This window comes from Protobothrops mucrosquamatus, unplaced genomic scaffold (genome assembly GCF_001527695.2).
Source record: "Protobothrops mucrosquamatus isolate PMUCROS unplaced genomic scaffold, P.Mucros_1.0 scaffold390, whole genome shotgun sequence".
NCBI lineage: Eukaryota > Metazoa > Chordata > Lepidosauria > Squamata > Viperidae > Protobothrops > Protobothrops mucrosquamatus.
The window spans coordinates 312,465-337,262 of NW_015386722.1; the positions used below are offsets into that span (position 1 = coordinate 312,465).

Below are 24,798 nucleotides of genomic sequence, written 5' to 3' on the forward strand. Positions count from 1 at the left end.
CCCCCCCCGGTGCATGCTGGGGAGATGTCACCCTTTGTGAGGAATGAAGAAATGCACCATCGCCTGGAAGTGGCCAGCAAATGGCCCTGGCTTACTTCACATATCCGGCTTGATGAGCTCCGGGGGAGGGGTTTTGGCAGGCAGCAGGGTGCTCTCCTCACAGCGCCAAGAGGCTGAGCCGGGCAGTGCGAATCTGATGAGAAGTGCAATGCTGCCTAGCCCCCAGCCTGCCCAGTTTCAGCAGGCAGCAAGGTGCAAAGCTGGCGAGCTTCGCACCGCCCGGCTCAACCTCTCAGCACTGTGAGGAGAGCGCCCTGCTGCCTGCCGAGACCAGGCAGGCTGGGGGCTGGGCATCGCGGAGGTAACGTTGACTCTCACGCTGCTCATGGCATCCCCTCCCCCAGAGTCCACCAAGCCAGATATGTGAAGTAGGTGAGGGCCACGTGCTGGCCACTTCCAGGCGATGGTGCATTTCTTTATTCCTCATGAAGGGTGACACCTCCTCAGCTGCGTTTCTTGCCTGTTTTTCTCCCTCCCTCATCTCAAATATTTTCCCACCATTCTGTACTTAGGAAGGAAGGAAGGAAGGAAGGAAGGAAAGAAGGAAAGAAGGAAAGAAGGAGAGGGAGGATCTGAGGGAAGTCCTGCCTTAGTCCTGCCCTGCTGCCCTTTTACTATCCCCTTGCCCCCTCCTCCTGGCCTATCCTGGGGGTCTCCCATCCTATTGCTAAGGAACCTTTGGATACAAAGCCAGGTCTCCTCCCATGGAGATGGAATGGGCCTCCCTCTGACTTTGCCCTCGTACCCATCATGAGCAACCTGTGTAAGGAGAGCAAGCACAGCAGCTGGAGCTTTGAGGAGGAGGTAAGTGCAGCTGGGCGCCCCCTTGGGGAAGTGGGGCTGGGCTTGGTGCTGCGGGTGCTCGAGGGCCAGGCTGGGTGTTTGACCTCTGCTGCCCAGGGTTCCGGACAGCCCGTACCACCATCCAGCCCCCTCCCCCACATAGCCTGAGAGGAACAGTGAGGCTCCTCCAGTGGACCATGCCTCGGCGCTTGCCCCAGTCCCACCCCCTTCTGCCAGAGACCCTCAGATCTGTCCCACTCCTGCCCAGGCCCCCACAGGCACCCTTGATGTGAACGATGTAGAGCTGGCCATGCCCACCCAGTAGGCCACACCCACTCCATCCACACCCACCCAATAGGCTGCACCCACCCTGGCCACCCCCCCCCCAAGGCAACCGCAATGCTGATGCGCCCCTTAATAAAATTGAGTTTGACACCCCTGAGCTATACCATTACGAAAGGCCTGGAATATGAGCATTTGGAGTCGGCTCCAAATTACAGGATTTAGTTCACCCTGTGCCTTACTCCCTGGCAAATTTCTGAAGACCGCTGATGAAGGAGGAGTAATAATAATAATAATAATAATAATAATAATAATAATAATAATAATAGTAATGAGTTGGAAGAGACCTTGGAGGTCTTCTAATCCTGCTCAGGCAGGAAACCCTATACCATTTCAGACAAATGGCTGTCCAGCCTCTTCTTAAAAACTTCCAGTGTTGGAGCATTCACCGCTTCTGGAGGCAGGTTGTTCCACTGGTTAATTGTTCTAACTGTCAGGAAGTTTCTCCTTAGTTCTAGGTTGCTTCTCTCTTTGGTTTGTTTCCATCCGTTGCTTCTTGTCCTGCCTTCAGCTGCTTTGGAGAATAGATTGACTCTCTCTTCTTTGTGGCAACCCCTGAGATATTGGAATACTGCTATCATGTCACCCCTAGTTCTTCTTTTCATTAATTTGTTTTAGTTTTTGTTTAAAAAAAACTAGAATAGCAGTGTTCTTCCAAGTGACAGGCACATTTTGATCCGCTTGCTAGAAATCACACTAAATGTCTACATGGATATAAACGTGATTGTATTTAAACACATATTTAATGAAAATTGTATTAAATTAGTTCAATTACAGCAATAACTTTTTATTTCCATATTTTATTTCCCCCTTCTGCTCAAAATTACAATTTAGCAGAAATTTTTTAGAGAATTCTGCAGGTCAGACCTAAAGCTTTGAGGAATAAATGCAGTTTGGGAACTTTAGGCTATGCCATAAAAAACTGATAGGCTAAAAAAATGGCAGCATTTCTCTGTCAGGAATTGATCTCAACAATAGACCTGTTAGCCAGTTAGTTAGTCAGTAGGCAGATCTGGTATTACTTGCAGATTCAAGGATATCCAAGGATGTAGGCTAGACTGGAAGAAGTAAATGGGAACTCCCTATATATACCATTGCTAAGGAAACAACCTGGAATCATCCATGTTCAATCAAGATGAAATTGACTGGAGGAAGTCTTTACCTATAAATGTAGAACCCACAATGAATTTTCCTTCTTCATATTTTTGGGAGAAAGCTTGAGGAAGATTTGGAGATGTCTAAACTATTGGAAAACAGAGCCGAAATGCTGCTTACATTTTAGTTGGGTGCTGCCAAGGAGAACGGATGTGGCCATTTTGTTTATTTGGGGCAGCCCTTCCCAGCTTTTCAAGGCAAAACATCCTTTGCAAAATGGCCTGTGTTCTTGAAAAACTCATCAACGGTAGCAACTAAGTTGTTCTAAAAAATATGTACCTCTTGACTGGAAGATGAGTTATGGCAATGGGACTCCCTTTTCTTTTTGGTTTGAAACTCTTCACTGCTTTTTCAAGTAGCTTCTTCAGTCTGAGCAAGTTGGTTAGGGGAACTGTATATATGCTTAATTAGAGGATCCCCCTAACCAGCTTGCTCAGGCTAATGAAGCTACTTGGAAAAGCAGTGACAAGTTTCAAATCAAAAAGAAAAGGAGTCCCTTTGCCATGACTCAACTTCCAGACAACTCTACCTGGATGACCGAGAATTTTTATTGACATGTATCTCTTGAGTTTCTTTCAGTTTTATGATTTAAGATTAAGTTTAGGAGATAAGACGAAGGTGGTCCTGCTTCAATAAAAGAAGGAAGAGAGGACTGGATTTGCATTTTCTTTGAAATTGACTGAAGGAATCAGCCAAGTTGTGCTCCCATTAAGACATAATTGGGAAAACAGCGTCAGTAGTAACACCACAGTTGTTGTCTTTCATGGACATGAGGATGTAACCATCATTGCCCCAGTATGTAGACCAAGAGTTCTTGATGAGCCAATAAAGCTCTCCTTGAAGGACACCATAACCAACAGCCAGGACAGCATGATCTAGCTCGCCCCTCTTGTTTTCTAAAAAAGATGAAAATAAAAAAAATTAACTCAGAACAAAATGCCGTTTTTATATGTGTGATTAGGCAAAAGAATGCACCAGCACCATTTGGGCTAAGTAGTGACCCAGGCTGGGACTTTTAAATCCTAGATTTACATAATTTGTGAAGATTAAATGGTCATGTTTATTACTGCAGTGATGAAAATGCAAATTGTGGGCTTCACAACTACAGTAATCAACAATGCAATTTCTCTGCTTCTCTCTGTCTTTACTGCTGCTCCATGATTCACAGCTAATGTATATCTGTTAGGGATGTGAATTATAATTAGCAACTGAGAATTTGGGAAACCTCAATATTCTGACCATTGACATCAAATAACGCCCATTAGCATTCTTTCTGCAACTGAAAATTTGCAAACACACACAAAACATCTTCATACCCTCTTCCCCCAAAAAAACTTTACATGCTTCTAAAAGTTTCATATAAACAATCACAAATGCCTTTTTTTAAAAAAAAGAGTTTATATTGGGAAATTTTACATTGAAATTATCTTATTGAAGAAATATCCCTATAACATTTCAGACAAATGGTTGTCCAATCTCTTCTTAAAGACATCCAATAATGGAGCACCCACAACTTCTGAAGGCAAGCTGTTCCACTGGATAATTGTTCTGACTGTTAAGAAATTCCTCCTTAATTCTAGGTTGCTTCTCTCCTTGATGAACTTCCATCCATAGCTTCTTGTCCTGCCCTCAGATGCTTTGGAGAATAGCTTGACTCCCTCTTCTTTGGGGCAGCCCCTGAGATACTGGAAGACTGCTATCATGTCACCCCTAGTCCTTCTTTTCATTAAAGTAGACAATTCCTGCAACTGTTCTTCATATGTTTTAGCTTCCAGTCCCCTAATCATGTTTGTTGGTCTTCCCCTAATCATGTTTGTTGGTCTTTGTTGGACTTTCTAAAGAGTCTCAATATCTTTTTTATATCATAGGGTAGTATCAATCTGAATCTATTCTGGATTGGTGAACTAGGAATGGAGAAGGCTCCATTGGTTGACCCTGCATTTGTTATTTCTTAAGCTCTTTGGAACATCTATAATTAGAGTTTTGAGAATGAATGGGATCATCGATTTGCATATTAAAAAACAGGACTGCATCAGCTGGAGATTAATAGTCATAACTATGTTGCACACATAGCCAAACCAATCTTTAACACAGGCACATGGATCATTGTGTAGGTGGTCCTGCAGAACAATTCTCCCTTCTCAACTACCCTTGCTCAAGTTAATCCAGCTTAGTAGTCTTCAAAACTGGTATCCCTTTCTCTGTTTTCTTCCTTCAGAGTGGAAGCCAACTTAGATGTAGAAAAAGGAAGGATCTGGCTGAAATATGACATATGTAGATTTCTCCTAAGGGCATAATTTGGGCCCAGTTCCTGCTAAGTATAAACTGTTCTTGGAATGTAATTTCCAAATTGCATCTTGATTTATCAGTTTCACATTAATGTGGTAAGCTAAGGGTATTTCCATACAACATTTTTGCTCCATCAACGTATTTCAGTCAACTGTGTAATTATGTCATTTTTGGTTTCTTAAACTTGCTATAATCTATAATAAAAGTACATTTAAAAAAAACAGAAGGAAACTGGCTCAGATGCTTAAGGAAGGAGACATTGTGAAGATCAGGACGAACACCCCATGGAACAAGGGCTCAGAAACTTACTGCATTTGGGCTCATAGTAGACCCCATTAGAATAGAAAGAGAAAGTCCTGTGGGCGGCATCAATGCTGACAGAGACAGGACCGTGCTTGTAAATGGCAGCCTTCAGAGCAGTGGCATTCCCAGAAGTGACATTGACGTAACTTGAGAGCTTGCCAACGAGGTGAGTCTTGTTGCTGTGACAGTAGCCATTCTGGTAGAAAGAGAACACACCCCACAGTCAGGATTCCATTTGCTGTAGCATCCATCCCCTTGGCTTAGGGGCCGCCCCTGCGAGCCCTCTACAAGTAGATGCTGTGGTTATTATTAAAAGCATTAATAAATCACGACTTTATCATAGTCATTTACAGCCTCATTTTCCCATCTCCAAAGGAGTCATTCAAAGCAGTACAGGTAGTCTTCAACCTCTAACGGTTCGTTGCGTGACTGTTCAAAGTTACAACAGCATTGGAAAAGTGACTTATGACCATGGATGTAAGTCGAGGACTACCTATATATAAATGCATAACTTAGAGCACTCAGCATGTGAGTGGCCATAAGTCAAGGGCTATCTGTATCCTAAGGTTTCTACTTAGTTGATCGTATGCCTCCCTTTACTATCCCCAAACTGTAGTTGTTCCAAACTCTGTGTTGCGGTCCTGCTTTTAGTTAATCCCAACCCCAACAGTTAATCCCAACAGATCTACAAACAACTAGTTGCCAATCGGCTTCTCTTTCAGAGCAAGTCTTAAGCCACACCAATCTTTCTCACGTAAGCAGAAAATTATTTATAATTAAATTATTAATTATAATTTAGTAGCTGACTGGCAGAAGTGATGTATAGAGAATGAGTCAGCAGAGTATTTTAGGGATAGTGTCCCTTTAAGAGACTGTATATGAGGAGAATGACAGTTGGAATCTCTCGCTCACTTGAACCATTTGAATATATCTGACTGAATGTTGTTGTTTCATGTTGTATATTAAACCATAGTTCTTTTGATAAACCACTGTCAGATGTTTGTGCTCCTGTGTTGTCACAAGAAGAAAACAAGAAAAAGGCTGAATAATTTATATTTTAAACAACACAGAGGTCTTCTGGATGCCCCTCTGACAGACAGGTTTCTGTCACTCACTTGTCCTTTGTAGGGCCCATACGACTCGGTGGTGGCAATGCCGCCATGTTTCAGGATCCATTCAAATGCCTGCCACTCCTCACCACCATCACAAGCATAGTTTCCAAAACCCCAGGAGCAGTCGATGAGAATTTGTTGAGACAAAGGGATGAGGTGGCCAGTCTGGGGAACAGAATAAAAATAGCAATAGCACTTAGACTTATATACCGTTTCACAGTGCATTATAGCCCTCTCTAAGCGGTTTACAGAATCAGCAATTTGCCCCCAACAATCTGGGTCCTCATTTTACCGACCTTGGAAGGATGGAAGGCTGAGTCAACCTTGAGCCAGTGAGAATCGAACTGCTGGCAGTTGGCCGAATTAGCCTGCAATACTGCATTCTAACCACTATGCCATCAGGGCTCAAAAATACTTTGTTCAGGCTTGGCTGCATTTCCTGGCAAGGGAGCAAAGCTACCAATTGCAGTTCCTAACGACATCAGAAAAATCACAGTAAAGGATGTGTGTGTGTATACAGTATTTTTTTTTATAGAAAGCAGTTGCATCCTTTTTTACAGCTCAGCAGACATGCAGGTAGTCCTTGACTTACAACAATTCATATAGTGATTGTTTGAAGTTACAACGGCACTGAAAATAGTGGTTTATGACCGTTTTTCACACTTATGACTGTTGCAGCACCATGATCAAAATTCTGACACTTGGCAACTGACTCAGATTTATGACATTTACTGTGTCCTGGAGTCATGTGATCCCCTTTTGTGACCTTCCGACAAGCAAAGTCAATGGGGAAGCCAGATTCACTTAACAACTGTGTTACTAACTTAACAACTGCAGAGATTCACTTAACAACTATGGCAAGATAGGTTGTAAAATGGGGCAAAACTCACTTAACAACTGTCTTGCTTAGCTACATACAGAAATTTTGGGCTCAATTGTGGTCCTACATCAAGAACTACCTGTATTGTTGTGCTTTGCAGAACAACAATCCTTCTTTCTATTAAGGAGGGTTGTTCTACTCTCATCCTTTGGAACCCTGAACAACACAAAGTTCTATGGCAGGGGTCCCCAACCTTGGCAACTTTAAGACTTGTGGACTTCAACTCCCAGAATTCCTCAGCCAGCCAAGCTGGCTGAGGAATTCTGAGAGTTGAAGTCCACAAGTCTTAAAGTTGCCAAGGTTGGGGACCTCTGTTCAATGGAATATGAAAGACAAACTAAAGGTAAAAGCTGATTGAGTTATCATAAATATCAGAAACACCATTCTAGAGTCTTTCACCCCCACAAATTAGAGCGCTGATTTCTTTCTACCCTTTCTAGCTGAATGTGGGCTCAGCTCAGGAATTTGTTTTCTCTATAGGAACAGTTTTAATCTCTCCAGTTTTCTGTTTCACTGCTAGAGCTGCTGTTTTTTTTTAAAGAAAAAAAATGTCAGTGGTATAATTTAGAAGATTACAGTTGGAGTGACTTTTGAATAGCAACTTTTGAACATTACTCCGTGTGTGGGTTTTCTTTTTTAAAAAAAACAGGCCCAAAAGCCTTACTGAGCAATCACCAGTGCTTTGATTGGCATTTCTAAGGATCTTTAGAAAGTGTTTCTAAGAGGCTATATGCTAGGGCTGTGTAGTGCATCCAAATTGAAGAAATACTTTGGAACAAGTAGGAGCAGGAACACGGCAACTGAGCCCGGAGCTCTGCATTGTCTTATGATGTCTTTCCCTTGTGCAAAATAACCAACAGAATAGAAATATACTTCATCCTTGGTAGATTTGTTGGTTGTACAGATAGTCCTTGACCTACAAACACAACTGAGCCCAAAATTTCTGTTGCTAAGTGAGGCATTTGTTAAGTGATTTTTGTCCCATTTTACGACTTTCTTGCCACAGTTGTTAAGTGAATTGCTGTAGTTGTTATGTTATTAACACAGTTTGTTAAATGAATCTGGCTTCCCCATTGACTTTGCTTGTCAAAAGGTCACAAAAGCAGATCACGGAATCCCCGGACCCTGCAACCGTCATAAATATAAGCGAGTTGTCAAGCATCTGAATTTTGATCATGTGACCATGGGGATGCTGCAACGCTTGTTAAGTGTGAAAAACGGTCATAAGTCACTTTTTCCAGTGTTGTAACTTTGAACGGTCAGTAAATAAACTGTGGTAAGTCAAGGACTACCTGTATTCACATAATGTTCTCTATAAAATATGTCTGACAAGCCCTAGTGGCTAAGGCAAAATTAAAGCAACCATATTATGTCTTAATGAGTTCTATGAACCAAGTCATTGAATTGGACTGTAACAGGGGATGAGTAACTATGGGCCCTTTACCACCTGTGGACTTCAACTCCCAGAATTCCTGAGCCAGCCCGGAATTCTGGGAGTTAAAGTCCATAGGTTGTTGAGCACCCGAATCTGTCCAGCCCTGGACTATAATGTTGATTCTTTGTTTTGTCTGACCATATTATGGGGATAGAGCCACTCTCAAAATGCTAATCTTAGTTTATGCTGTACAACCATCCTACAACATCATTCTAATTTGTAATTAAATGCATTATTCAAAACAATTAAATTAGGAAGAGGAATGAATTAATTTCTCTTTGCTTATGTAAAAACTAATGGTCGGAAAAAACATTTATACTTGTTAAAACAAACTACTTAAAGATATTAGTTGAAAGAATTTGGCAACCTTAGCCATGTTCCTATGTAGATTTTTTTGGTGGATATTACTTCCCTCTTTGGCAAATGTATTGATATAAATCATCCATTATTCTATTTCCATATTTAGCCTAGTTACTTATGTTATTTTTCTTTGGTTACTGATGTAATAGTAATGTTTGTTCTGTAACTTCCACTAGTGATATTAACCTATTGGAAACAAGACCAGGATAGTGATATCTGTATCTATATCTGTATCAATCAATCTCCATCAATATCAGAACAGAGAGCCAGTTTGGTATGGTGGTTAAGGTGCTGGCCTAGAAACCAGGAGAATGTGAGTTCTAGTCCCACTTTAGGCATGAAAGATGACTGAATGACTGGGCCAATCCCTCTATTTCAGCCCAGCCCACCCCAAAGGGTTGTTGTTGTGGGGGAAAACAGGAAGGGAAAGGAGTATTAGATATGTTCACACCTTGAGTTACTTATAAAGAGGGGATTCCCCCGTGCCATCACTCTGCCGAACACTTCATTCTTATAGCACTGTCTCATTTATCATCTTCTCATCTTTCCTACTATCTTCTCCGATTGGTTTCTTATGATTTATCAATTGTTGTTTGTAACACGATTAATGATTGTAACTATGATTTATGACCTATGGCCTATTACTTGCTGTTTATATGTACATTGTGAGCTTATGCACCGGAGACAAATTCCTTGTGTGTCCAATCACGCTTGGCCAATAAAGAATTCTATTCTATAAAAATCAGATACAGACAGACAGACAGACAGACAGACAAATAGTGGTTCTTCGGCAGCCTACATGAGAATTAGGCAAAGCATTGGAGATGCAAAACTTTCCAGGCTTGAAACATTCTGCTGCAATTCTCCCTTCCAAACAATTAACATGAACGTATTTTGGAACAGGGTCTTTTGAATTTTGCACACTCCTATTAACCGACATCTTCCAAAATGTAAGGAATGAAGCAGTTCCTACCTTAAGGAAGAGAGCTCCTTCAAGGGATCCCGTACTAGAAAAGCTCCAGCAGGAACCACACACAGCCTGGTCTTTGACAGGAGTCACTGCCCCTGGAAAGAGCAAAGAGAAAATTTTTGCACACTTGCCTTGCCATCCTCCTGCATACCTCCTGTTATGCTGTTTATCTTCAAATGCTGCCAAACAAGATCAGAATCCCATACTTTTTTCTTTTGCAATAGGAAAAATCCAAAGGATATTTAGAACAAGGTTTAACTTTTATCCACCCACCCCAAAACAATCAAGTTTTTATTTTTTATCTTTTGCATTTTCTACCTATGCCGTTTAGTATTTGTACCTAGCTCAACTCTTTTGTCACATCAGGCAAGGACAAAGTCTATTTCTCCATTAGTGATTTTCAAAATCTTCTAGTATTCCTCTACTATCACTGGTGATATAAAGCCTATTCTCATTACTGTTCTTTTGGTACAGTAACAGTTGGATGATTCTAGAAGATGCAATGTCTGGGTGAAGAAGTGGTCCAAGTGAGCAATCAGCAAAAACATCCTATTATTAATTGCAACAAAAGGGAATAGAAGGAAAATTAGAACACTACTATAATGTAGTTTGCAAAGAAATGACGAAAACCATGTTGGAAAAGAAAGGGAATCAATCCTCTCCCTGTTTGAATAATAACTATAAAAAAACCTAAAAACAAAACAAAAAACTCAGGAAACTGGTTTATTACTAACATCAACCTACATTCTTGTTAGTTTCCATCTGACAATGAAGTTCAAAGCCAAACCTTGAAGTTGGTAAATCATTCTTAATGGCTGGGTGATGTTGGAATGAGGCCATGATGGCTTAACAAGTAAGTTGGCTTGTGACGAGATGGGTGGTAAACAAATTTTAAACTAACAAACATACAAATAAATAATAAAGGTTTAAAGCTGCCTATTTTTCACCTCAGGTGAATTCAATGGCAATTCGAGAAACAGAAGGTTGACTAGAGGTACAGATGTAGATGTAGTCTCAACTTACAAGCGTTTATTTAGTGACCGTTTGAAGTTTCAACAGCACTGGAAAAAGTGACTTATAAGCACTTTTCACACTTATGACTGTTGCAGCATCCCCATGGTCACATGATCAAAATTCAGACATTTGACAGCTGACTGATATTTATGCCAGTTGCAGTATCCCAGGGTCACCTTTTGTGACCTTCTGACAAGCAAAGTTAATGGGCAAGCCAGATTCATTTAATAATCATGTTATTTACTTAACAACTGCAGTGATTCACTTAACAATTGTGTTTTGGTTAGCAACAGAAATTTTGGGCTCAGTTGTGGCCATAAGTTGAGGACTACCTGCATTGAAGATGGGGCAGCATGGCTGAGGAAGAGAAAAAAATTAGACAATGTGTCATGGCTGATGGGAGATTTAGAAGTTTCCCAACTCCAAAATGAGTCTGGATGACTTAAACTTAAAATAGAAAAGGCCAAGGCCAAGGCCTGGAAGACGTACCTCCTCTGTGCTGCTGAATGACTGTCACAAAGATGACAGTTTACTAACCATGCTCGCCCCAAACTACCAATACATACCATAGAGTCTCCAATCCAAACTTTCTGGCAGGATGAGGCCTGTGTAAATCTCCTCAGGGAAGGGCAGCCCCTTGTTGGGTGTTGTGCTCTTGAGCTTCCCCCTCATCACAGCCATCTCTTCCAGGGTGAGATCTGCCAAGTGATTCAGGGCCAGCTTAAATGGAAGGTTGGCTCGATTCTTGGAATGGACAAACCTGGGAAAGGAGGAGGAAGAGGAAGAGCTAAGCTAGGTACTGGATATCATCTAACTTTCTGACCCTTAAAGGCCCTTCTGTCCTAAGATCAAGGTGGGAGGGGAGAGTCAGCAAGTAATGGACACCCACCTAAAAAGTATCCTTTCTTTTCTTTCGTTTGGAAATTGTGCTTTCTTTACTTTCTTGATGACAAAGAAACAATTGAAATTTAAGATATGGCCCACATTTTGTACCTTCACAAAATGGTGGACATGGCGTCTGCTTCTTCGAGAAGCCACTTCACCACTCTCTGAGTGGTTTCACAGAGTCAGCATATTGCCACCAACAATCTGGGTCCTCCTTTTACTGACCTGGGAAGGGTGGAAGGTTGAACCAACCTTGAGCCAGTGGGAATCGAACTCCTGGTAGTGGAATGAAGAGTTAGCCTGCAATACTGCATTTCTAACCACTGTGCTACCACAGCTCTTAAGTGTGGATGCTCCCTTTTGTACCTTCTAATCACCCTACTGGTCACTGGCCCCACGATTTTGGGACTCTCAACTATCCAGGCTTGACCTCTGGATGAGTTTTTCAATCTTCACTTTTGGTAGCATATGAGAACTTTTGGCACCAGTTCTAAGCCTTGTTTGATTGCTGCTTGTTTTGACAAGTGTTGTTTTATAATGTTCTTGATTATGCATTTTAATCTCAGATGTAAATTAATTTCACCACTGATACTACAGGATAACATCAGAATGGTTTACATGCTAATGTTTCCAGGGACGCACAGACTTAAAACTTGGCTGGTGAGATGGGAAAAGAAGCTTTCACCTGGCCACCCATGTCTTTGTACAAATGACAATGAAAGCCTTTGAACTTGTGTTAAAATGATACGGCAGAGCTAAAGTCAGAATATTAAGGAATAGTAAAGAGGAAAGAGTGCAACCAATTATTTGTAGAATGTATCTTGGCCACCACGATGTAAAAAAGATGCTGAGACTCTAGAAAGAGTACAGAGAAGAGCAACAAAGATGATCAGGGGACTGGAAGCTAAAGTATATAAGGAACGGTTGCTGGAATTGGGTATGTCTAGTTTAACGAAGAGAAGGACGAGGGGAGACATGATAGCAGTGTTCCAATATCTCAGGGGCTGCCACAAAGAAGAGGGAGTCAGGCTATTCTCCAAGGCACCTGAGGGCAGGACAAGAAGCAAGATGGAACTAATCAAGAAGAGAAGCAACCTAGAACTAAGGAGAAACTTCCTGACAGTTAGAACTGGACGTTTTTAAGAAGAGACTGGACAGCCATTTGTCTGAAATGGTATAGGGTTTCCTGCCTGAGCAGGGGGTTGAACTAGATGATCTCCAAGGTCCCTTCCATCATCATCATCATCATCATCATCATCATCATCATCATCATCATCATCATTTTTTTTCAAGCCTTTCCTCCAATAATGAGCACATTTACTGATTACAGAGAAAGCTCTTCTGAGACAGGAAATGTTTTTCATCAGAATACAGAATAACAGAGTTGGAAGGGACCTTGAAGGTCTTCAAATCCAACCCCCTGCTCCAGCAGGAGACCCTATACCATTTCAGACAAATGACTGTCCAGTGTCTTCTTAAAAACCTCCAGTGTTGGAGCATTCACAGCTTCTGGATGCAAGTCATTCCACTGATTAATTGTTCTAGATGTCAGGAAATACTTCCTTGGTTCTAGGTTGCTTCTCTCTTTGGTTAGTTTCCATCCGTTGCTTCTTGTCCTGCCTTCAGGTGCTCTGGAGAATAGCTTGACCCCCTCTTCTTTGTGGCAGCCCCTCAGATATTGGAAGACTGCTATCATGTCACCCGCAGTCCTTCTTTTCATCAAACTAGTTCTTTTCTTCTCTCTCCTGTCCTTCTACCAACCCCCCTCCTTCCCTCTGCCTCTTCTCCTGAGGCTTTGCACCTCATGTTGTGGGTGAAGGTGTGCTTCCGATGGTCCATCTCCTGCTCAGTGTCATAGCTCTTTCCAAAGCGTTTTCTGTAATGGTGGAACAGGCTGTGGGCACGATCCTCCTGTCCACCAACAAAATCAGCCATGGGGTTGGCCATGATGTGGTGCTCTGTGGAATCTCCTGGCAGCTCATCACACACTTTTGTTTCTAGGGAGGAAGCACAATGCACATGTGGGTTTCGCAATACCCATGGAGCACTGAAATGCAACAGTCTACTTCACAAATCCAGAGAAATATTCTGAAACCAGGGAATCTGAAGACTTCTGAGGGCTAGGCTCTCCTATGGGTAGCTCTCGACTTACAGCCATTCGTTTAATAACCGTTTGAAGTTACAACGGTATTGAAAAAAGCAACTTACAGTCATTCCTTGCACTTAGCAACTGTTGCAGCATCCCTACGGTCACATGATCAAAATTTGGGCACTTGGCAACCAGCATGTTTCCTGCCTGAGCAGGGGGTTGGACTACATGACCTCCGAGGTCCTTTCCAATGTTGTTGTTGTTGTTGTTGTTGTTGTTGTTGTTGTTGTTGTTATTATTATTATTATTATTATTATTATTATTATTATTATTATTATTATTATTATTATTATGTATTTATGATAGTTGCAGTATACCGGGGTCATTGGATTGTCATCTGTGACCTTCCCAACCAATGTCTGATAAGCAAAGTCAATGAGGGAAGACAGATTCGCTTAATGACTGCATGATTTACTCAACAACTGCAGCGATTCACTTAGCAAACATGGCAAAAAAAAAAATCAGGCAGGAGTCAATCACCTTGTTTAGCAATAGAAATTCTGGTCCCAATTGTAGTTGTAAGTTGAGGACTTCCTGTATAGGGCAGAGAGAGGGAGAATCTTCCTAACTGGCAAATAGGGAGCCAGGGAGAAAGGATCAACAGCAGGAGAAGAGATTTAGTCACCCTAGCATGGATCCCTCAAAGACTAGCTGCAGGTCTTCCAGTATCAGTGGTCCTCAACTTCTGACCATGATTGAGCCCAACATTTTCACTGCTAAGTGAGGCAGTTGTTAGGGAGTTGCACCTCATTTTATGACCTTTTTTTGCCACAGTTAATTCCTGCAGACTATGAAATTTACAGGTTCATATTTGTCTTATCTTGTATTTCTACAAATATGTATCTTGATTTGAGCTGATAATTTTACATGCCCTAGAAAGTTCTTAAATGCTGTATAGCTGTGTTTCTCAATCTTGGCAACTTAAAAGATAGGAAGAATTCGACTCCCAGAATTCCAAAACCAGCATTCCTCTCTCTCTCAGCCCAACCTATCTCGCAGAGCAGTTGTTATAGGGAAAAGAGGAGGCAGGAGTATTAAGGTATGTTCACTGTCTTGAGTTAAAAGTGGGATAAAATTCAAATACTATGGAGAGCATGCAGCTTTAAGCCATGTTGGTCTCTTTTGCAGGAATAAATTCTTCCTAGCTTACATGATCGAAGTTGCCAAACATCAAATCACAATGGAAAACAGAGAAGGGAAGGGCACATATCCACAGGCCAGAAAGTCATTAAAAGAGCATATAAATTTCCAAGTGCCTTAAGCAAGGCCTATGGAGAGGGTGGAGATTGTATCTGAAGCTCTGTAATACAAGCCATAAATATCTGCCCAAATTAACATCATATATAATATCCCTGCAAGCTCCCTGATAGGGTGGAATGGAAGGAGGAGGAGGAGGAGAAGCTGGGTAAAGGCAGATGGTGTCGTTTTTCAGCATCTATATTGCTTTAGCTCCAGCTGATCCAACATTTTTAGATGAAATGTTGGGAGTCCCTTTCTCTGCAAGAAAACAAAAGGTCATTTGCAGGGCATTCTCCAATCTGCTTTTTGATTTGGGTGGCTGGAGTCAGTTTTGGCCTGTACTGCTAGGAACGGGAGCTGCGGGAGATGAAAAATGGCACTTGGAAAGCAATACAATTGTTGAGGTTTGCAAGATCAAAGGGGCACAGAAAGAAATAAGGAAACTGTTATCCCAGCTGAGAAAACTGTTAACTGTTTGCTGTTATTGCTATGCTGTTCCTTTCTCATAGTATACAGGTAGTCCAAACTCACGACGCCAACTGAGATCCGAATTCCTGTTGCTAAGCACGGCAGTCGTTAAGTGAGTCATGACTGATTTTACAACCTTTTTCGCCACGGTTGTTAAGTGAATCGCTGCAATTGTTAAATGAATCCTGTGCTCGTTAAGCAAATCCGGCTTCCCTCATTTGACTTCACTCGTCAGAAATTGGTTGGGAAGGTCACAGATGGGGATCACGTGACTCTGGGATGCTGCAATTGTCGTAAATACATGTTGGTTGTCAAGTGCCCAAATTTTGATCACAAGACCCTGGGGACGTTGCAATGGTTATAAGCGTGAAAATGGATTGTACTGTAAGTTGAGAACTATCTGTATTTACAGGTAGTCCTCGGCTTACGACCACAATTGAGGCCAAATTTCTGTGGCTGAGTGAGAAATTTGTTAAGTGAGTTTTGTCCCATTTTATTACCTTTCTCGCCACAGTTGTTAAGCGAATCAGTGCAGTTGTTAAATTAGTAACACGGTTGTTAAGTTAACCTGGTTTCCCCATTGACTTTGCTTGTCAGAAGGTTGCAAAAGGTGATCACATGACCCCAGGACACTGTGACCATCATAAATACAAGTCAGTTGCCAAACATCTGAATTTTGATCATATGACCACGGGGATGCTGCAATGGTCATAAGTGTGAAAATCGGTCACGAATCACTTTTTCAGTGCTGTTGTAACTTCGAATAGTCACTAAAGAAACTGTTGTAAGTCGAGGATATACAACACATTCCAACCATTCAATTATATAAAATGGAAAAAGCCATTCAGGAGAGATGTCAGCTGGTCAAGAGAAAGATCCTAAGAAGCCCCCTCTGTAGGGATCCCATAGTCCAGGGGTAGGCAACCTTGGCTCTTTTATGACTCGTGGACTTCAACTCCCAGAATTCCTGAGCCAGCATGGGGGAACTATGGCCCCTTCATGACTCGTGGACTTCAACTCCCAGAATTCCTGAGCCAGCCTTGCTGAGGGGAAAGGGAGAGGTTTCCAAGCTGAGCCATGCTGGCTCAGGAATTCTGGGAGTTGAAGTCCAAGAGTCATAAAAGAGCCAAGGTTGCCTACCCCTGCCATAGTCGGACCTTCTGAATGAGGGTATCCCTCCTGTAAAATAGCTTGACTCCATATATATGGATCACCATTTCTCTGAAGAAACCTTTTTCGCAGCCAAGTGGGACAGAATATTTTTTTCGGGGGGATATTAAATTTGGGATCTGTCCCTGTTGGGTTCCATCAATATGATTCACATTGTTTTGTCTTTGTTCTGTTAGTTTTTAATCCTTATTTTTGCTCTGGGCTGTTCACAGCTGGTTTCAAGAGGAGTGGCACAAAAATGACAGGGATGAATAAAGAAACAAATAACCAAGCAGGTTAAAGAGACGTTTGAGCTATTGGAGGAGCAGCATCCTGGCCACCCCAGAAACTGACCAAATAAGTAAGCCCATAAAGTTGGAAAAAATGCATGTCCCTTGCATACAGGTAGTCCTCGACTTACAACAGTTCATTTAGTGACCGTTCAAAGTTACAACAGCACTGAAAAGAGTGACTTATGACTGTTTTTCACACTTATGACCGTTGCAGCATCTCTGTGGTCACGTGATCAAAATTCACAGGCTTGGCAACTGACTCATATTTATGACTGTTGCAGAGTCATGTGATCAGCTTTTGCAACCTTCTGACAAGCAAAATCAATGAGGAAGCCAGGTTCACTTAACAACCATGTTACTAAATTAACAATCGCAGTGGTTTGCTTAACAACTGTGGTGAGAAAGGTCATAAAATGGGGCAAAATTCACTTAGCAACTGCCTCACTTAGCAACAGAAATCTTGGGCTCAGTTATGGTCGTAAGTCGAGGACCGTCTACATTTAATATCTCACATGGCTCATATGTTCTGTCAGAACCATAAAAAATAACAAGCCAGGCTACCTAATGCCAGATTAGACTACAGATGGCTTTCGTATGACAGAATTATAGAATCAGAGCTGGAACGGGCTTAGAGATCATCTAGTCTAATCCCCTGTGCAATGCAGGATCCATTATAGGATTTTATGCAGATGACTATCAAGATTCTGCTTGAAGACTTCAAACATAATTGACTAAGCCATAATAGTGGGCGTAATCAGACAATACAAACTGTAAGAGCTTGTCTTAAACCTCACATAAAAGCACACGTAACATATTATACAGTAGCTTTGCTCATGAACAAAGCCTATCCTCTGTCAGTTGCTCAAGGTAGAGCAAACAAGGAAAACAATGCCATCTAGGTTAATGCTACTTTTATTGTAAGGCTCTAGTAACAGAACTTTGCACATCTGAATGTGATTCATCTTTTATCTTCATGTGAACTAGAGAGGGGCTTATGCATGTGCTCCAACACTGGAGGCTTTTAAGAAGAGACTGGACCGCCATTTGTCTGGAATGGTATAGGGTCTCCTACTTGAGCAGAGGGTTGGGCTAGAAGGCCTCCAAGGTCCCTTCCAACTCTGTCATTCTGTTCATGCTACATTTTTGTCCTGGATTTGGATCCCTTTTATTGACAGCTACCTTGGTAGCTGCTCTTCCATCTATTCAGCAACGCCATTCCCTCTACACCAGGGGCTCCCAACCAGAGGTGCTCACACCTCCTGGGGGTGCGAGACAATACTCCAGGGTGTGTGTGAAAACGGGTTTTCAAAATTATAGTGTATATGCATAATTCGTTGCAGATATTTCGAACTTTTGTAAGTGGTGCGAGAATACATCAGAAGTGTTCTAGGGGTGCGGGGTATAGAAAAGGTTGGGAGTCGCTGCTCTACACTTTTGTTCTCAATCTTTATAGTTTATTCTGAGTAGTAAAACCATCTGATTGCTATCCAACCCAACATGGAGATTTAACTTGAGAATTTACCTCTTAGCTTCAGTTTTTCTCGCTCAAAAGAGGGTCTGCTTGGGCATGACACCTGGTTCTGATCCCTGCTGAGTTGTGAAGTTTGCAATGATGGCCATCCTCCCTGAACACAATGGGCAAAAGTTCGAGGGCCATCTCCCCAAATATTTTTGAACACAGGCAGGAGATAAATCCTTCCGACTTACCATTTGATTTCAGGACAAAGATGGAAGCTGGGAAGCTATTGGAGAAGTCACTGTAATCAATTTCATACTTGTCGTAGTGGGATCCCAGCAAGTTGTTGTAACCCTTCATCTCGTAATGTACTGGGGTGACTCCACAGCTGGCGTTGGTCACCCACATTGTATAAATATTCTTCTTGTTGCCCCAGTGGGTTGTGCTCTGCCACACGGAGGTGTATATGCTTTTGTAGTATTCTTCTCTTACAAACTGGAGGAACAGCAGAGAGAAGCCATTGAAAAAGGCACATGGGAAATTGCATTGTACCAATAAAGGAGAATATTTGTAACTCAGGGTGAAATGAGGGGTTCTTGGTGCTCTCTGAACTTGGTTGCTTTCTTGCAGGCTTTTCATTACCCAAACTAGCACTGATGATGTTACCTAGTTTGGGTAATGAAACTTCTGCAAGAAAACAACCAAACTCAGAGAGCACCAAGGATCCTTCAAACTGCTTTGTTCCAGTCAAGCTTTTTGATTGTGATTGCATACTGCACAAAGCCTGGTTCTTTGTAACTATGTACTGAAAAACAAAACCCACAATTGGCTAAAGTCAGTCAAGATACTGCACCGGAATTCATGGCTTGCAAACCACAGTATAGCCAGGCTCAAACATCACAACAAACTAAAGCTACATGATTGCTTAGGATAATATATGATCCCAGCCTTGAGTCAACCCTGGGGGGGGGGGGGAGTAAAAAGTCCCAGTATCCTCTTTGGTGCCCTCAGATTCATCCAGAGCTCAATGTTTCACTGTTCTCCTGCTTTGTTAGAGTTTGGAGAATGGCTTTAAGAAACAATGGGAATCATCTTTGCAGAGGTTTGGGGAACTTATTTTATATTTTAAATCCTCTGGCTTCTCCTTTGTCTCCATCTTCTTTTGGAGTGTAGCTCTGGCATGTTATAGAGAAGCCTGGGTGGTCTTTCAGCCAACAGGAGTCACACACTAGTTGTCTTTTTCAATTGGCAGTTCAATTTTCTGGAAGAAGAATTTCTCACGGCTGATTTAATCCATACAGAAGTAATGATTGCTAGTGATACCAGGTGTTGAATTTGGCACCTCTACGAAGAAAGCAGGGGCTCTCCTGTTGAATTATCATTCCTTCCCCCAACTGGCACAGCTTTCGTTTATAAGTGGAATAGAGGTTATCAACGTTATCCCAAGTGCCTTTTCACCTAAAGGAAAACCACGTGGTAACAGGTTGCAAGGAACCCACAACACTCTTTGGACCTGTTAAAGAATCGCTCTTTCTCCTGTGGGCTCTTGGTTTTCCTACTTCCAGCCAAATAGCCCACATCCCAAGTAGTTAAGAAATCCAGCTTCTAAGGCAGTTCTATAAGCAGTTAAGGACACTGAGCTTGTCAGCTGGAAAGCTGACAGCCTGGGTTTGATAACTGGACCCTGCAGCATGGTATGAGCTCCCATCCCTTGCCCCAGCTCCTGTCAATCTAGCACAGGGGTCTTCAAACTCGGCCCTTTTATAACTTGTGGACTTCAACTCCCAGAATTCCTCAGCCAGCGTGCCTGGCTGAGGAATTCTGGGAGTTGAAGTTCACAAGTCATAAAAGGGCCAAGTTTGAAGACCCCTGTTCTAGCAGTTTGAAAGCATGCAAATGTGAGTAGATAAATAGGTACCACTTTAGTGGGAAGGTAGCAGCATTCCATGCACCATGGTGTATAATCATGCTGGCCACATGACCACAGAACGGTCTTCAGACAATGCTGGTTTTCTCAGTTAAGAAATGGAGATGAGCACCGTCTCCTAGAGTCAGACATGAGTGGGCAGGGGAAACCTTTGCCTTTATCAGAAAGACAGGCTGCCATGATTCAGGGGTCTTTGAAGGCAAGGAGGATTTTGAGTCCTGCATTAGCAAATTAGCAAAACAACACTGCAACGTTTCTCGCCCACATCTGTAGCATCATGCTTTTCCAGACAGTGAGTTGGCATAGGTCAAATAACAGCTTGCCATCAGATGTGTGTGACAAATGCCACTTTGAGCAGCCATCGCAGAAAGAGATTTCATTACTGTCAAGACAACAGCATCTGGGTGAAACTTGCTTTGCAATTTTATTAGAAACTTGGCACGGGTAGCAGCGGCTTTGCTGCAGAAGGAAGTGGCTGACTCACTGAGGCAAAGGGCTGGCTGAGCTGGCTGAGGATCTGTCCATGTGCTATTCTCAATTGGAACAGCTTTTTCAGGCCTATCGAAAGAGGGGAGGGCTGGGATATTAGTGTTTCCCATGGCCTGTCGAAAGAACTGGGGTGCGCCGAAAGTACAGTGATTCTTGGAGCCATCAAAGATGGACTGGTCTCCAAAGGCAGGTGAGCTGGGGAGAGACTGCAGCTCAATAGTAGAAGGTCTGCTTTGCATGGAAAAGACCTCCAATAACAGAAAAAAATATTTTCTGAAACTACACATTCCAACCAATGGCTGAAATGTTTTTTTTTTATTTCCTAAATAAAATATTTCCTAAATGAACCACAATTTAACCAAGTCCAGGCTACATTATAACCGTGATTCACAAATCACATTGACTATGTTTACACAACACGCTAGCAAATCATAAAACCCACATTACAATTTTGGTGCTACATCAATCCAACTAATGTGGTTTGTTCAGTTTGGCCCAACAAGTGGAGAAAACCTGGCCATTAGGGCCTGTAAACCACAGGTTATAGCTTAGTGAAATGTACGCGCAAGTAATGTCTTATTCAACAAGCCATGTTGACTATCATTGTTTTGCATGATGGGTGAATCTTGCACTTGGTCAAGTGCTGCCAATACTTGCCAAATAAGACACAGAAAGCTATAATTTAAATATCTCATGGTCCACCCAAAATGCCAGAGGGAAACTTGCAACGTGAACGGTATTTTTTCCCAAGTTCAGTCTTACAGAAATGTGTTGGGCAGAGAAAGGGTGAAATTATTCAGATTTTTTTAAAAAAATAGTGCAAGCAGAGACAAAAGATTTCATAGGGATGATTTTCCTTGCATGTAAGAAAAAAATAGAAATATAGGATGCTTGATTCACTGTGGACACCACAAACTGTCAGATTCTCCTATTTCCACCCACCCCTGAACAAGTGGAGAATACTTTGCATTGCCAAAATTCTTCACAATTTTTTCTGGTTTTGACCAACTCTACCCTGCAATTCACATTTAGTCATAAGCAACTGAGGTTAAGAGAAGCTGGTTATGCTTAGACATAAGGTATGTTCTTATGTCTTTGAAGATTGGTTTGGCTTGGCTACCATGATTAAAAACAGACCACAGCTTAGCCTGATGCTGGAACTCAACAATAATGAGAGTTGCTTGTTTTCTTCTTCCTATATTGTGGGAGCCCCAACTATTGTGATTTGTAGACTCTAGTTATGGCTTTCTAAGTGCTCTCCATGCTTGGAATGCCATAACTAGAGTCTACAATCACAATGGTTGGGCTCCCACAACATAGGAAGGATGGAGAACATGGAGAGCACTTGCCTATAAAGTCACCAGGTATCAGACACGACTGAATGGTTAATACAACCTAAAGTTATGACTTAGTATGTGATAACCCAGATACAGGTAGTCCTTGACTTATGACCACAATTGAGCCCAGAATTTATGTTGCTAAGTGAGAAGTTTGTTAAGTGAGTTTTGTCCCATTTTATGACTTTCCTTGCCCCATTTGTTAAGTGAATCACTGCAGTTGTTGAATTAGTAACATGGTTGTTAAGTGAATCTGGCTTCCCCATTGACTTTGCTTGCCACAAGGTCGCAAAAGCTGATCACATGATCTCAGGACCCTGGGACACGGCAACCATCATAAATATGAACCAATTGTCAAGCTTCCAAATGTAAATCACATGACCATGGGGATGTTGCAACGGTCATAAGCGTGAAAATTGGTCAGAAGTAGAGAGTCCTTGACTTACCTTGTTTAGTGACCCTTCAAAGTTACAATCGCATTGAAAAAGTGCCACTGTAACTTTGAAGGGTCACTAAATGAACTGTGATAAGGAGTATCTATACTGTGGCCCACTTCACAAACCATGAGGTAACAGCTGTGTGAAGGTAGGCAGTGTCTTTTCTCATAGATCAGCCAGCCAACTTTCCAGATCCAAGCATGGATTCCTTTTTCTTCTCCAGCTGCTGAGCATCGTTGACTCACCTTGAAATCTTTCATGCTGGGAAAGACCCCTTGTGGCTTCACTTGGCTTTCTTTGGTGCCATTTAACAGGAAGCACTTCTGAATATTGACCACATTTTCTGTGGTTGCTGGTGTAATCTTGAACAAGGCACCATAGGGCTCTAAACATCCAAGCTGCAGTGTCACCACCTGGCCTGCAAAACATGACAATGTGAGCAATGGTAAACACAAATGAAGAAGGAAAGAAATGTGGCTAAGCCACAAAGCACACACTTTGCGTATGCACTAAGAACCTCTGGCTTTCCTAAGTAAAGAGAATATGTAGTAAGACGCAATCTGTTGAAACTGCTTCCTAGGAACCCATATAGTTGTGCAGAGCTCCCAATTCAAAGGGCAAAATATAATTTGGAGCAGATCCATGCATGTTCCAAACCACAATTTCCCTTCAAGTCCAGATTTCTCCACACCCCCAATCCCCAAGGCAAACAAGAATGCAACAGAGCAGCCAGGCAATTTTTTCTTTCACTTCTCATTCAATTGGATAAAAGAAAGAAAGAACAGTTGCTGGAACTGGGTATGTCTAGTCTAATGAAAAGAAGGACTAGGGTGACATGGTAGCAGTGTTCCAATATCTAAGGGGTTCCCACAAAGAAGAGGGGGTAAATTTATTCTCAAAAGCGCCTGAAGGCAGGACAAGAAGCAATGGATGAAAACTAATCAAGAAGAGAAGCAACCTAGAACTAAGGAGAAATTTCCTGACAGTTAAGACAATTAATCAGTGGAACGATTTTCCTCCAGAAGTTGTGGGTGCTCCAACACTGGAAGTTTTAAAGAAGAGATTGGACAGCCATTTGTCTGAAATTGTATAGGGTCTCCTGCTGGAGCAGCAGGTTGGACTAGAAGACCTCCAAGGTCCCTTCCAACTCTGTTTTTCTGTTAATTTGTGTTGAAGAAGAAGAGCATTTGGAGAAGTTTTCCCCCGGTGGAATGTGGTTTCTTGCACTCATTTAGCAATGAGGCAGATGAAGCATCAGTCAAAGTTCTCTCTGGTGACCTGCAGTCTCTTGGGCTCCCCACATTTCCAATCACAGGAAAAGAATTGAAGAGGAAATTCTCCCACGGGACTTTTCAGAGTGATGTTACAGTCACCATTAGAAGGAAGTTCTGTCCTTGAGACATTACGGCAAAATTCTCCTTTCCCTGGGGAAATTCAGAGAAGCCACCCCAGAATTTCTTTGCAGAGAAAATCTGGTGGCTCATTTTTTTAAAAAAATTGATATGGTAAAAGTATTTTAAAAATTAAAAGAAAAACAGAGAGAAAAAAAAGAAATGTCCTTTGTGTTCAACAAGCAAGCTGATACAGATTTTGAGAGGGGGCAAATGTGGACTCTAAAGACATGGATGATCTTGGAAGGAGTGGGAGGATTTTTCTCATGGTTTTCAAGGAGTAGGATGCTGGTATCCTGATAAACTTCCTCGGCATCTTTTTTGTAAGGTCAGTCTCCCCTCCCAACTGAAAAATGCAAATCAGTTCCTTAATATACTATTTGCAGGAGGTGAATGAGGGGAAGGCAGATTTTCAGCCAGTACAAGGAAATTCCTGGGGTATGTAGAGGATTATGCCTAAATTTCTTTCTTCCATACAAATGAATTCATTAGATCTCCTGCTGCCTAACTGGGAGCACTTCTTCATACAGAGATAAAATAGAAGCCCATTAGAGAGACGCCCATATCTTCTCCAGTGGAGTTTCCTGGCAGTCTTTATGAGTTGGGGAACTGTCCTTATAGTCATCTAGCTTAGTTGTTTCCCTATGCTCTGTTGACTTCCTATGGTGACTGGGTTCACGTCCTGAACTGTGGTTGGTGGGATGGTTATCTCAAATGTTTGACAGTGAATGCAGCTCACATGTATATGTGGGTGGGAAGCCACCATAGTTTGGAGAAACCATCACAATCGACTAGCTTCACATAACATAAAAAGCCACAAGCCATGTTTTAAGTCTGAAAGGTAAGGTTCACCCACCACCCAAAGCCCAAACCAC

At 42.1% G+C, this 24,798-nt stretch overlaps 1 protein-coding gene across 1 annotated transcript in view; it reads right to left on the reverse strand.

The window, feature by feature from the left end:
* Window positions 1–3,023: 3,023 nt before the first annotated feature.
* LOC107287449 (digestive cysteine proteinase 2-like) overlaps window positions 3,024–24,798 on the reverse strand; it is a 56,377-nt gene continuing 34,602 nt past the window's right edge. The window contains exons 5-12 of the mRNA XM_015815969.1: window positions 22,778–22,950; window positions 18,594–18,837; window positions 13,390–13,585; window positions 11,270–11,463; window positions 9,693–9,784; window positions 6,048–6,209; window positions 4,939–5,128; window positions 3,024–3,236 (exon numbers count right to left, since the gene is read on the reverse strand). Coding sequence (XP_015671455.1) covers window positions 3,049–3,236; window positions 4,939–5,128; window positions 6,048–6,209; window positions 9,693–9,784; window positions 11,270–11,463; window positions 13,390–13,585; window positions 18,594–18,837; window positions 22,778–22,950 — 1,439 coding nt within the window. The 3' untranslated portion in view covers window positions 3,024–3,048. The remainder of the gene's footprint in view (window positions 3,237–4,938; window positions 5,129–6,047; window positions 6,210–9,692; window positions 9,785–11,269; window positions 11,464–13,389; window positions 13,586–18,593; window positions 18,838–22,777; window positions 22,951–24,798) is intronic.